The sequence below is a fragment of the Electrona antarctica genome (genome assembly GCF_951216825.1).
Source record: "Electrona antarctica genome assembly, chromosome: 11".
NCBI lineage: Eukaryota > Metazoa > Chordata > Actinopteri > Myctophiformes > Myctophidae > Electrona > Electrona antarctica.
The window spans coordinates 52,902,863-52,917,736 of record NC_136792.1 but is presented as its reverse complement, the minus strand read 5'-3'; the positions used below and the strand labels follow the sequence as shown (position 1 = coordinate 52,917,736).

The 14,874-nt window shown below is 44.6% G+C and overlaps 2 protein-coding genes across 4 annotated transcripts in view; one reads left to right on the top strand and one right to left on the bottom strand.

Annotated features, from left to right (window-relative positions):
- Nucleotides 1-14,874, bottom strand: part of ap2s1 (adaptor related protein complex 2 subunit sigma 1) — an 84,838-nt gene that overhangs the window by 40,386 nt on the left and 29,578 nt on the right. The window lies entirely within an intron of this gene.
- Nucleotides 1-14,874, top strand: part of rab4b (RAB4B, member RAS oncogene family) — a 40,970-nt gene that overhangs the window by 17,710 nt on the left and 8,386 nt on the right. For all 3 annotated transcript variants that reach the window (XM_079515061.1, XM_079515060.1, XM_079515062.1), the window contains exons 3-5: nucleotides 2,353-2,467; nucleotides 6,456-6,518; nucleotides 12,551-12,705. In XM_079515061.1, the coding sequence (XP_079371187.1) occupies nucleotides 2,353-2,467; nucleotides 6,456-6,518; nucleotides 12,551-12,705 (333 nt within the window). The remainder of the gene's footprint in view (nucleotides 1-2,352; nucleotides 2,468-6,455; nucleotides 6,519-12,550; nucleotides 12,706-14,874) is intronic.

Here is a 14,874-nt window from a genome sequence, read left to right as displayed (position 1 = left end):
TACAATATAAATTGGGGTCCCAGAGATAGAAATGCCATTAAATGGAGGTCCGTTACCTAATTCATGAAATTAAACGGTTTCAGAATCACTGCTAGAGCCATGAAAATCTTCTCTTATGGGAGTCCCTGGCGTATCGGTTTCAAATGGGAGTCCGCTGGGGAGTCATTTTGGGGGTCCTTGACATGAAAAAGTTTGGGAACCAATTAACCCAACCACTGTGCTAAGAAGATAAGCCGTAAAACTGTCACTTCCTCTAATGCGGGCGTGCTTTACAGCAGGTTCCTCCAGGCAGATTGTATTCATAAGCAACAGAAACACAGAAACATGACCGTGTTGTTAGACTGCTGACATGAACAGTTGGCCAGCATTGTGTAAGTAAGCAGTGCTGTGCTGTTCAAAGTTGTCGGGGCGTGAAATCGGACGGAGACTTGAAACGCCACATGGATGGATGGATCGAAGCGGTTTGTTGTACTGCAGCGCAGACAGAGTTTGGAAACGGGACATCGAAGACGACACGTGCTAATGTGAGCACACGGAGATTAACCCATTTAGGCCTGACGTCGAAATTTAAAAAGTCTTCAAAATCCTGACAGTTTTCTGAAATACCCAATGTTTCTGTATCAGTGGTGTTCAATATTTCATGTCAAGGACCCCAAAAATTATTATGTAATATGCATCCGTCCCCCCCATCTGAAAATATGTTGTTCCAGGGACCGCAACCCAGAAGCAAAGAATTGAGTTAAAATGTTCACTCTGTAACAATATATATTCAAAGATTTGAGGCACATTTTCACGATTTTTCAAAAATAGCAGACCTACAAGCTATGAGCTTGTAGATCTGCTATTTTTTAAATAGCTAAAGCATAACATAATGCTAACACCAAAAGGGGTTCCCGCCCAAAATGGGTTAAACACTGTGCTTTACACTGTGTTTTAGCTCTCGGGTGCCACTACTGTTGGCCAAGGCCGCAGTTCTGCATGTGAACACTGACTTAACCTGGTGATTTGTGTACTGTACAGAGTGTACATTATGTGAATATATTCTGAATAAATGCTTGGGCTAAACATGACATTGTAAACACATGTCAAAATCGTACATTGCGCTATTAACACAATATCCCATATTATAACAGTCTGGAAAACGGAGGAGAAAGGAAAGAAGTTTTTTTTTTATAGGGAAAAAGTACAATCATCTTGCTGCTGCAGTGGAGAATCTCAGGCCTAGCACAAAGAAGTCTTTCATTTGATTGAAATTGCGCAGATACTAAACACACGCGCATTAAAGGGATAACTCATGGATATTTTAGTTTCTGTCGCATTCCTAAGACAATAATTTGACGGCCAGCCAAAGTGTACCTTATTTGTGTCTCCATAGGGAACCACTGCTGGTCATCAAATTACTCAAATAGATTCGATACATTTCGCTTTGGTGAATAATATTTTAAAGGGTTAGTTTATAGGGTTACTTTATACCTCATGTATGAGGTATAATGTACAGCAGCCTTGTGTTCCTAAAACAGAAAGATTGGGTACTGGGTAAGACTGACGTTATGTATCTTTCAGGACCTTTCACTGCTTTGTCTCAACCATTACTCAATGGCTCTGGTCTCAGCCACCGCGGTAGATTACGTTTTTTTTTAATAATGTTGCCACTACTGTTGGAGCAGCCATAAACCACACAGGTTCATCCCGATGTTCTGGGCATCTTTGTAATGTTAGTGTTAGTAAAAAGCAGGTAAAAGAGTAACCGCAGATGTGTCGTCTCCGCCTACAGGAAATACGTAGGCTGCGACCATGAGACCCGTTATGGAATCGGTCAATAGATGCATGTCCAGTCGCACAGAGAGGCTTGTTAGTGAAAAGACTTGTGGAGTTCCAGTGCTGTCAGTGGATAGAGAGAGAGAGGGAGGGTGAGAGAGAGAGAGAGGGGTGGTGGTGTTAATCTCTCAGGGACTCCCTCCAGCCCTCTGATATGGATATGAGCTGTTTGAAGAGAACCGCTCATGTCTTTAAAATAAGCACCAACACATTATAGATCACACCTCGGTCTCTGGGAGCCGACTTGAAAGCGATGGACTGTGGCAACAATGCACAGCTTTTTCTCTGGGGTTTTTAACTGTATGACTTTACGTCGAACTCCCACAGCTCACAAGTCTTTTTGTTCTGAGTCTCCCCACAAACGACCCCATATAATTTTTTCGATTTCCGCTAAAAAAAGGATCAGATCTCTCTAAGACGAGTCGATCGAGTCTCGGAAGGTTATAAGAGTTATGTTGACGCCGAGGCTGTGAGTAACTTTGACAATGCTCTCTCTCTCTCTCCCCCTCTGTCCTTCCTCCCGGCCTGCTGCAGTCAAGCAGGACTCCAACCACACCATAGGAGTAGAGTTTGGTTCCAGGGTGGTCAACGTCGGAGGCAAGACGGTCAAACTGCAGATCTGGGACACAGCGGGACAAGAGCGATTTAGGTAATTGTCTCCACCAGGCCGAAGGCATGGGGAGAGAGTATGTTTTGCACTCCGTCCGTGTGTGTGTGTGTGTGTGTGTGTGTGTGTGTGTCCGTCCTTCCGTCCGTCTGTTACCAGCTAATCTCCGGCACCGTTAACCCGGTCGATGCCAAACTTTGCACACACACACTCCCTGGATGCCAACGATGAACCTCTGCCCCACATTTTCACATTTTTTACCTAAAAATGCACCGATCTGAGTGAAACGTTGCATGCACACTCCCTAGAGGCCAAGGACAAACCTTTGACCTGCATTTTCCGCATCTGCCTTTTATAGCGCCACCAGGAGGCCGACTTTTCGTTACACAGTATCTCTATGGTCATGTGCTCAAGTCGGATCTGTCCGATATTTCATATTCCATCCTAATTGGCTATAATTGGCTTTCACAGTTTGCAAGATTGCCCCGTTGTGAACAAAAGCCTCAAATCATGAACGCAGCATGCAATTTACAATTTTCTTACTAGGCTGAGGAATATATCCCACCCTTTTCACATTGGCCTGTTATAGCGCCACCAACAGGTTCCTGCCCTTACCGCAGTGGAAAGCCATGCACCTGAGGGTTGGTCTCACAGTGGGAAGCCATGCACCTGAGGGTTGGTCTCACAGTGGGAAGCCATGCACCTGAGGGTTGGTCTTACCACAGTAGGAAGCCATGCACCTGAGGGTTGGTCTTACTGCAGTGGGAAGCCATGCACCTGAGGGTTGGTCTTACTGCAGTGGGAAGCCATGCACCTGAGGGTTGGTCTTACTGCAGTGGGAAGCCATGCACCTGAGGGTTGGTCTTACCGCAGTGGAAAGCCATGCACCTGAGGGTTGGTCTTACCGCAGTGGGAAGCCATGCACCTGAGGGTTGTTCTTAACCGCAGTGGGAAGCCATGCACCTGAGGGTTGGTCTCGCAGTGGGAAGCCATGCACCTGAGGGTTGGTCTTACCGCAGTGGGAAGCCATGCACCTGAGGGTTGGTCTTACCGCAGTGGGAAGCCATGCACCTGAGGGTTGGTCTTACCGCAGTGGGAAGCCATGCACCTGAGGGTTGGTCTTACCGCAGTGGGAAGCCATGCACCTGAGGGTTGGTCTTACCGCAGTGGGAAGCCATGCACCTGAGGGTTGGTCTTACCGCAGTGGAAAGCCATGCACCTGAGGGTTGGTCTTACCGCAGTGGGAAGCCATGCACCTGAGGGTTGTTCTTAACCGCAGTGGGAAGCCATGCACCTGAGGGTTGGTCTCGCAGTGGGAAGCCATGCACCTGAGGGTTGGTCTTACCGCAGTGGGAAGCCATGCACCTGAGGGTTGGTCTTACCGCAGTGGGAAGCCATGCACCTGAGGGTTGGTCTTACCGCAGTGGGAAGCCATGCACCTGAGGGTTGGTCTTACCGCAGTGGGAAGCCATGCACCTGAGGGTTGGTCTTACCGCAGTGGGAAGCCATGCACCTGAGGGTTGGTCTTACCGCAGTGGGAAGCCATGCACCTGAGGGTTGGTCTTACCGCAGTGGGAAGCCATGCACCTGGGGGTTGGTCTTACTGCAGTGGGAAGCCATGCACCTGAGGGTTGGTCTTACCGCAGTGGGAAGCCATGCACCTGAGGGTTGGTCTTACCGCAGTGGGAAGCCATGCACCTGGGGGTTGGTCTTACTGCAGTGGGAAGCCATGCACCTGGGGGTTGGTCTTACCTCAGTGGGAAGCCATGCACCTGAGGGTTGGTCTTACCGCAGTGGGAAGCCATGCACCTGAGGGTTGGTCTCGCAGTGGGAAGCCATGCACCTGAGGGTTGGTCTTACCTCAGTGGGAAGCCATGCACCTGAGGGTTGGTCTTACCGCAGTGGGAAGCCATGCACCTGAGGGTTGGTCTTACCGCAGTGGGAAGCCATGCACCTGAGGGTTGGTCTTACCGCAGTGGGAAGCCATGCACCTGGGGGTTGGTCTTACTGCAGTGGGAAGCCATGCACCTGGGGGTTGGTCTTACCTCAGTGGGAAGCCATGCACCTGAGGGTTGGTCTTACCGCAGTGGGAAGCCATGCACCTGGGGGTTGGTCTTACCTCAGTGGGAAGCCATGCACCTGAGGGTTGGTCTTACTGCAGTGGGAAGCCATGTACCTGGGGGTTGGTCTTACCGCAGTGGGAAGCCATGTACCTGGGGGTTGGTCTTACCGCAGTGGGAAGCCATGCACCTGGGGGTTGGTCTTACCGCAGTGGGAAGCCATGCACCTGAGGGTTGGTCTTACCGCAGTGGGAAGCCATGCACCTGAGGGTTGGTTACAGGCGGACTTCACCCAAGAAATTACTTTATTTCTTTCTCTTTTCCTTTATTTGTCAGATGATTTTTTTGGGGGCTTTTTCTGCCTGTTATCTGACAGGTATAGTAAGCTGACAGAAACTATAGTAAAGTACGCACATCACTTCGTGGAGGTGCTGGGTTCAAAAAGTGACATAGGAAAAGAGAAAAGAAACCCGCACACTCCTATGCTCCAAAAGGTATATGTATTGACTGAGTAAGATTACAGGAAATGGGGGGAGAGAGATGGGGAGTGACACGTAGCAAAGAAATTACTTTTGTTTACCTACTGTCACTGTACCTACTGGAGAATTATGGTTTGTATAAAACGAACAATAAACTTGATGAATGGAATTAATCAGAGACCTGGTTTAACAACGGCAAAAACTATTATCAGAAATACATCCATAAAGTCCAAAGTGCCACTCGTATCATCATTTAGATTCTCTTCTGCCGTCGGCTGAATAACGTTAACAAAATATCACCACAAAAGACAAAAAATAAACTTTTAAAGGGACTGTGAAGTTTTTGTAATTTTAATTTCTTTTAGGTTTTCTGGGCTCAATTGAAACAAAAAAAAACCTGAACTTTTAACATTCAGTAGATTTTCTGTGGTCTGGGGTTTTTCTGGCTCAAACAAAGTGCTTTGATTTTCCTGCTGTTTGTGATGTCACAGCCTGCAAATCCCATATATTTCAATGGAATTTGCCAGCAGATGTCACTGTTTTGCCTGTTTTCATTGCAGCTCAAAAGGCTTCCAAACCCCAGAGAAAACTCCAGACCACAGAAAATCCACTGAATGTTCAAAGTTCAGGTTTTTTGGGTGTAATTGAGTTCATAAAACCTAAAATAAAAACGAAAGATAAATGAAAATTAATGTCATGAAACCTTTTAAAAGAGGTTTATTTACCTCTTCTAATGACAAATGACAAAACACTTTGCCCCACGTGAGCTGTGATTTGGATTTTGTGGAAGGACTTTTGACATAGTTTTGCTGCTGTTAAATTCTCTCTGATTTTATAATTCCATTTATCAAGTTGCATTTTCATTTTTTGGATTCGCCATTCATGTTTCTCAAAGACACCTGCACCGGGTAGGTAAATGATACAAATAAATAAAGTAATTTCTGAAGTACTCCATTTTTTGGGGGGGAAATGTTTGTACATAGTGGCCATTTTCACCTACTGTACTGTATGTATGTAACATGCCCGAAATAGGTCCGCCAGGGTTAAAGTTGAATTTTTTTTAAACGACTTTTTTTTAAATATATATTTAGATTTGTATTATCGTGAGAACGATGGCTTCAACTTTTGCATTGCAACTTATCAGGAAAAGAAAGCCTGCCGTTTCTATTAGCTTGGATTCACCATCGATGATGTCACTGGTGGACGGGTTTCTGAACTGCCCACAGCCTTCCTATGAGACACAGACTGAGTAGAAAAAAATGGTGGTATTTTATCATGAACATTAGTTAGGACCAATTATAGGAAGAGAAGTTGAAAAGTGGTGAAGTGGTCCTTTAATCTGTTCTCCATCGCTTTCCGAAAAGAGCAGATCTCTAAGCCAACTGCGACTGGTTTGTTAGCTAGTAGACCAGCTCTCTTTCTGGCAAGCAACACCGCTGTACTGTGGCGAATAAATTGGGCTTAACGAACTGGTCTGTTCTTCCTCCTCAGGTCTGTGACGCGCAGTTATTATCGAGGGGCCGCCGGGGCGCTGCTCGTCTACGACATAACGAGGTAAGGAGCGGAAATGTCACAATACCAACGTCTTATTGTCAGTTACTGCTGTCGACATCTCTCTGGCAGCAGAAGACAGTAAGACAGTAAGACAGTAATGGCAGACAGAGAATTAGAATTGACTGTACTGTATGTATAATGAACAACGTATGTACTCCAATACTTGTGGCCCAGTCATACTCTGTAGTCTAGGGCAGGGCAGTGGTTCCCAAAGTGGGGTCCGGGGACCCCAGGGGTCCTTGAGGGAGTTCCAGGGGGTCCCCAGCTAAATGATAGTTTGGAACCAAATGGACCCTTATGGGACTAACCCAACGGGTCCATTTGGTTCCATTTGTACACTCTCAGAGTTAAATTAACATTGATTTTACAATATAAATTGGGGGTCCCAGAGATAGAAATGCCATTAAATGGGGGGTCCGTAGTCTAATGCATGTCAAACTGGGGGGTCCTTGAAATTAAACGGGTTGAGAATCTCTGCTAGAGCCGTAAAAATCTTCTCTTATGGTGGGTCCCTGGCATATATTTTCAAATGGGGGGTCCGCGGGCTAATTGGTGTCAATTTTGGGTTTGGGAACCCCCCCACCCCACACACACAGACTAGAGTTCTCATCGGGCCTGAAAATGAAGGCCCGGCCCTACCCTACCCTAACTGGGTCGGCCCGAGGCCCGGCCCGACCATAACAATTACCATAATGTCAGGCCCGAAAACCCGAAAAAGCCCGAGTGAAAAAAAAGAGAAAAAAAGGAAAAAGAAAAATGCCACTATATGGCCGCGGCGCCGTGGATTATTGAGACGACCGTGTCAGAGAACGCACTTATAGTCTAGTCGCCGAAATAAAGGATTTATGTAACTCACGTCAATTGGCTGATAATGTTCCATTTTCAACATTCTAATGGTTTCCAGCAATTTACAGGGGTGAGTAAACATCTTCTGAATCAAAGTAGCAGCGATCCTCTGAAGTGACGCAGTTAATTATGTCCAATAGGCTACTGGCAATATTATGACAATTGTCAACTTGGCTATAATCTACTAGGTTACTGTATAGTTTACATTAATCATTGCCTCTCAAACCCACATACCACGCGTAATGTGCGTTGCCTAACCAAAAGAACAGACATACAAACCATCAACATGCCGCTCGATGGCGTGTCGAGTCTGTCGACAGCTTGCAGATCTTTTATTTTGGGCAGTGGGCACACAACGAGGCACGCTGCGCTACGATGGGGAAATTAAATAGCTGTAGGCTACAGCGCGCTGCGATACGATTTGTAAACCAAATAGCTGTAGCCTATACAGTGTGACTGTAACATTGCTTGTCATCATGTAACTATATTACGTGCAGGCGCTTTCATAGTTATATGGAGCATTTACCGTTGATTAGGTAGCCTAATTTAGCTTATTCACCCAGCTGGGTTCAACGAGACAGCAGTGTCTCGTTAAGCCCCGACGTTTCCAAAACGAGCTATTGCGGATAAATCGATGGTCTTATAAAATATTTAAGCATATGGCAAGTTGACTTAAGTTATATAGTTGATGCTGAGCAGTAAGCAGCTCATTTGGTTGGCAAACCAGAGGCCAGCCAGCGGTAGCAAGTTCAACAACGACCGTTCTATTCTGTCACTTTGGTGCGCTGCTGCCTACTGCTGATCATCGCCGCCTCCTCCTTCAGTCACATATAATAGCCTAAACTGTAAAAGTTAATCGCCAACATTCACCAGCTCAGCCCTCTTCATATTAAATAAATACATTACACAAACAACAGAATTGTTATTTTTGTTATAATAAAATTATAAAAAAAAATAAAGAAAAATCACGGAAAATCACAGAGCCCGAGGCTCGGCCCGGCCCGAATAATTATCGTGCATTTTGGGCCCGGCCCCACCCGAAAATGTCGGGCCGGGTCGGGCCGGGCCGGGTTCGGGCAGAGATTGAGAACTCTAACACAGACACACACACAGTCACACACACACACACACACACACACCCACACACACACACACACACACACACAGGGGAAAATGGCAGATTCTCTTTGGCCTGCAGAGAACACTTTCCGTATGTCACTGATCACATGACCCAAACAATCAATTATTGTCCAGTTCTAGGCAACACAGAAGATGTGGGGAGGGACTTTTTTCTTAATTCCACACGACTGTATAATGACATGTTCAATGTTGAATACAGTATGAGTGGTATTCCCCTCTAAATGGTTAAACGGATCTTCATTTTGCCCCCAGACCCCACTTATTTAACCCATTCTGTCCTGAGATCAGATTCTATAAATGTCTTCTACATCCTGACAGTTTTCTGAAAAAGCTATGTTTCTATCTCAGTGGTTCGTCGATTTTTCAAAAATAGCAGACCTACAAGCTCGTACCGCGCCACTCGGTGGCGCGCTATGAGCTTGTAGATCTGCTATTTTTCAATAGCTAAAGCATAACATAATGCTAACACCAAAAGGGGTTCCAATAGAACCAATAGGTTTCTCATACTCGTCATTCACACTGCCGCCAACGCCCCTAATAGAGCTTTAGCATGTCCTCCCTGTCAGCTCCACACGTACCCGTCTGTGTGCATTACTGATGTGCTGCCGACGCGGAGAGACGGTGGCACGATGTGACGGCGGAGTCATAAAGCCACCGCCGTCTTATTTGATAAGGCTTGCGTTTTCCGTAGAGAGCGCTGCTGGCATAACCCATTTTGGGCGGGAACCCCTTTTGGTGTTAGCATTATGTTATGCTTTAGCTATTGAAAAATAGCAGATCTACAAGCTCATAGCGCGGCAACCGAGTGCCGCGCTAAGAACTTGTAGGTCTGCTATTTTTGAAAAATCAAAGAACGACTGACATAGAAACATAGCTTTTTCAGAAAACTGTCAGGATGTAGAAGACATTTTTAGAATCTGATCTCAGGTCAAAATGAGATAATCAAGATGGAGTGAGTGCTCTGATGCAGAGTGACAGGTGTGTAATACAGCGTGCATTATGTGAGACGGTGGTGTGTGTGTACGTTCAGATGGAGAGGGGAGAATGTAGCTGTGTACGACGTCTGCACACGGCAGCAGTCTGTGAAAAGTGAAAGTCGATTTGAACAAAGTGTCAAATAACCCATTTTGACCTGAGATCAGATTCTTAAAAATGTCTTCTACATCCTGACAGTTTTCTGAAAAAGCTATGTTTCCGTGTCAGTCGTTCTTCGATTTTTCAAAAATAGCAGACCTACAAGCTCGTAGCGCGCCATGAGCTTGTAGATCTGCTATTTTTCAATAGCCAAAGCATAACATAATGCTAACACTAAAAGGGGTTCCCGCCCAAAATGGGAGAAGAGGACGGACGGACGGACGGACGGACGGGGGGGGTGCATGGGAGGAAAATAGAGATGAGGAAACGAGATAGACAAACCATGAGAGAGCAGAAAGGGAGGAGAGACATTCATCAAAAGCTGAATAACTGAGAGGTAGTGATTTGGAGTGAGAGTCGGAGAGAAGAAGAAACATGCTGACCTCATCCATTTTAGCGTGGTGATTTTTCCTCAAACATTTTCATTACGTTTTCGCGTCTCCAAATTGATATGTATTTATTCAGCCGCAGTCCTGCAATTTAACCCGTTTTGGGCGGGGACCCCTTTTGGTGTTAGCATTATGTTATGCTTTAGCTATTGAAAAATAGCAGATCTACAAGCTTGTAGGTCTGCTATTTTTGAAAACTGTCAGGATGTAGAAGACATTTTTAGAATCTGATCTCAGGTCAAAATGGGTTAAAAGATTTGGTCTCGGGGACTTGTGGTGTTTTCAAGATTATTCACAATCTCACGATCTCTTTCGAAAATAGCTGAACCCACTTGGAGAACCATTGAAGTGGACAAATGGGGGGGGGGGGGGGGGTGAGAGAGAGAGAGAGAGAGAGAGAGGGAAAGGGGACGAGAGACATGTCACCAAAGCTAAATAAGTGAGAGGTACATGGAGAGAGTTGGAGGGAATGATGTTGTCTGAGTGCAGCTGTGGGATATTTACCCTGCAGACTCACACATAGATATATATATATAAAGGCTAGATGGGCTCAAGGCGGAGTCTCTGACGTAGTTCACCCGGCGGCCATCTTACTTCGGGGCTACAGTACAGTATGTTCTATGGCAGCTCAAACAAAAACAGTCATAACTCGCTCAAATCTTGACGGATTTACAAACGGGTTGGTTTATTACAAACGTTGCCACAACGTGGCTATGATTCAGGATGCTTATCTGCTTCATTTAGTTTTTTATATGAACGTCGTATAAAGGCATATAAGTATGTGGACGTCTCTGACGTTTATAACAAACCAAACCGTATGAAAATCGGTTGAAAATTGAGCAAGTTATGGTTATTTAAAAGTATATGCCCCATAGACACAATGTTATGCTGCCCCGAGGTAAGATGGCCGCCACGTAGCAACGTCGCTCTCCATTGGCCAGAGCGCGAGTGAGCCATCTAGCTTTATGGACTCACACCCTTCCCTTCACCTCTCGGGCCGTGGGATATTACCCTGCAGACTCACACCCTTCCCTTCACCTCTCAGGCCGTGGGATATTACCCTGCAGACTCACACCCTTCCCCTCTCAGGCCGTGGGATATTACCCTGCAGACTCACACCCTTCCCTTCACCTCTCAGGCCGTGGGATATTACCCTGCAGACTCACACCCTTCCCTTCAACTCTCGAGCCTCGCGTTGTCATGGACAACGCGATGGGCCGCCCGTCACCATGGCGACCAGTGACCTCACCACCAAAACAAGTGCTCTCGTGAAACTTTCTCTGTGTGACCGTCTGCTCACGAGTGTAAAATCAGCTGTCTGTTGTGTACACACTTGACCTAGTTTTGTGGAATTTTAATTCTGGATGAAAAAAGAAGAAGAAAAAAATAGACGAGGAATAGTGATTTTATTTTTGTTTTTTATTTGATTCCGTGATAGCCTGAAGTACATTGCTATCGATTTAATATCAGTCTTTAACCCATTCTGGGCGGGAACCCCTTTTGGTGTTTTAAGCATTATGTTATACTTTAGCTATTGAAAAATAGCAGATCTACAAGCTTGTAGGTCTGCTATTTTTGAAAATGTAGTGCAAATCTTTGAATATATATATATATATATATATATATATATATATATTCAAAGATTTCTGAGTGAACGTTTTTAACTCATATCTTTGCTTCTGGGGGGGGGGGGTCCCTGGAACAACATATTTTTCAGATGTGGGTCAGTGACCAATTACAAATACATTTTTTTGGGGGTCCTTGACATGAAAATGTTTGAGAACGACTGACAGAGAAACATGTTTTTTTCTGAAAAACCGAGTGGCGCACTATGAGCTTGTAGGTCTGCTATTTTTGAAAAATCGAAGAACGACTGACACAGAAACATAGCTTTTTCAGAAAACTGTCAGGATGTAGAAGACATTTTTAGAATCTGATCTCAGGTCAAAATGGGTTAAGCAAACGATACATTTTATTATAATGTTGCATAACGTTGGACTTTTCTTCTGTCTTTGTACAGTTACAAGTAAAAGTGCAATCACGTCGTCCCACTGTGTGTCCTTCTGTACAGTGTTGTTTTTGGCAGCAGATTTTGATTTTAACTTTAGTCCTAGTCTCTTGAATAGTTTTCATTTAGTTTTAGTCACATTTTAGTCACCTGGAATGTTTTAGTGTTAGTCTAGTTTTAGTCGACTAAATATCATAAGATTTTAGACGACTAAATCCACAGGTGATTTAGTCGACTAAAATGTGAGATCTGCTATTTTCAGCTTGCAACCACGTGTAAAATGACTCATACTGGATCTCTTGTCCACTAGTCCCTTCCTAACATTTTAGTCTAGTTTTTATCTGTTGACGAAATTAACAGGATATTCAGTCATAGTTTTAGTCATCATGGCTTAGTTTTTATTCAGTTTTTATGTAGTTTTCGGCAGTGGAAAAAGGTAGTCGACGAACATTTTTCGTCTTGGTTTTAGTCGACGAAATCAACACTGCTTCTGTCCCATCTTGTGGTCACACTAGCCGGGAGACGTACAACGCCCTGACCAACTGGCTGACAGACGCACGGACGCTGGCCAGCCCCAACATCGTCATCATCCTCTGTGGCAACAAGAAGGACCTGGACGCCGACAGAGAGGTGACGTTCCTGGAGGCGTCGCGCTTCGCTCAGGAGAACGGTAACTACGTTTTATCACAGCTTCGCTCAGGAGAACGGTAACTACGTTTTATCACAGCTTCGCTCAGGAGAACGGTAACTATGTTTTATCACAGCTTCGCTCAGGAGAACGGTAACTACGTTTTATCACAGCTTCGCTCAGGAGAACGTTAACTACGTTTTAGCACAGCTTCGCTCAGGAGAACGGTAACTATGTTTTATCACAGCTTCGCTCAGGAGAACGGTAACTACGTTTTAGCACAGCTTCGCTCAGGAGAACGTTAACTACGTTTTAGCACAGCTTCGCTCAGGAGAACGGTAACTACGTTTTATCACAGCACATTTTTGGGCTCATTTAGCGATTTTGGAGAGTCCTTATCCACTGATTACTGTTACTTTTGTGGGGGTTCTAATAAATTTGAAAAGCAAACATTCTAAAATAACCGATATACAAGCTCACGGTGTAATGTATTGTGAGCTTGTAGCTGTTTTTTTAAAAACGTTCTAAACATTTTAGCCTATAATGACATGACCCAAAATAGGGACTGAGGTTCAAACTGGTTAAAAAAATCAGGACACGTCAGCTGCATAAATAATTGCTGCTGATACCGAAAACTAAAGTAAAATAATGGTTGATATATTGTACTTTTAACCCATTCAGGCCTGACCTCGAAATTTAAAAAGTTTCTTCTAAATCCTCCAGTTTTCTGAAATAAATATTTTCACGATTTTTCAAAAATAGCAGACCTACAAGCTAGTGGCGCGCTATGAGCTTGTAGATCTGCTATTTTTCAATAGCTAAATTATAACATAATGTTTAAAACACCAAAAGGGGTTCCCGCCCAAAATGGGTTAATTGACTAATTCGCCAAATATCCTAATATGTAATCTCTGTTTATATTTTGGTTATGACTTAACCCTCTTATTGCTATACCTAATTAACAGTGGATTGATTCTTCAGCCAGCATTTTTCATATGTTTAATTTGTAATTTTAATGCCAATAGAAAAATCCGCGATATACACACTATGGCCCTCATTTATCAATCGAGTGTAAAATCTGCCCCAAATTCGAGTGTAGGATTCGTAGTACACCCACGTCGGGTCGGCATTTACAAAGTGATCGCAGACAGCTGTTTCTTCCTTAATTTCGTTCGGACGTTTATAAATGTGACGGCTGAAATCTATCTGGCACGCCCTATGAAATCAAGCCTCGCCCTCGTTTTTGCGACATGAACAACTGCAATACGACCTGGAAACCATGGATACAGGAAAAACGTACTGCCCGCCTCACCCCCCTCTCTCATACACACACACACACACACACACACACACACACACACACACACACACACACAACTTGCAAGCCCAACTAACTGGTGTGTTGTATCTTAAATAAATAAAGAACGAACACCTGCATGAATTAAATAATTCCCTCTCACCTGTTTCCCTCTCACCTCGCTTGCCTTTCTGTCATGTCCACGCACGCACGCACGCACCTCAAGGCTACATGACACATCGCATCGCCATGAATGGAATACGTTTGTAGGCCTATAATAATTTTACCCATTCGTGCGCAGTGCACGGCGAAGGCGATCAGTGAGACTGCGCACTGCTGTGATAAGTCCTGTGGGTGAGTCAGTGATGCCTGCATGAGAGATAGGCTACCATGTCGTCAAGGCAGTCATAATCAACGTTTATGGAGTGATTTGATCATTGATGAACGAATCATAAACATATGGATGAAGGTTTGCATGTGTGCCGGTATGTGCTGGCCTGGGCTGGCGACGCACGCCTCCCGACCCCCGAAAATGATCTCGCTTTTATCTGAACTGTCAAAGCGCTTATTTAAATGGTGAATGATTAAGCCCCTTACGCCTATAGCCTGCTACAATTGCAAATAGGCAAGCTGTATGATTGTCATTGTCACTTGGAAATAAAGGCGTGCAGTCCATGTGCCTTTTTTTAAAAATAATATCACAGTGATTCTATAGGCATCTGATGTCACGCTCATGCCGCATGCGATGCGCTCCCAAATCATCTCACAAGTGCGCTCGCATAACAAGGCCAGTAAAGCACTGTTTGATTAAGCACAAACTAATACATTGTAAACATGTTATATTGTTTTTAATTGCGCGATTTTAATTACTTGTAAAGTTGGAAATCTCTCTTTTTCTTTTTCTTTTTACATAT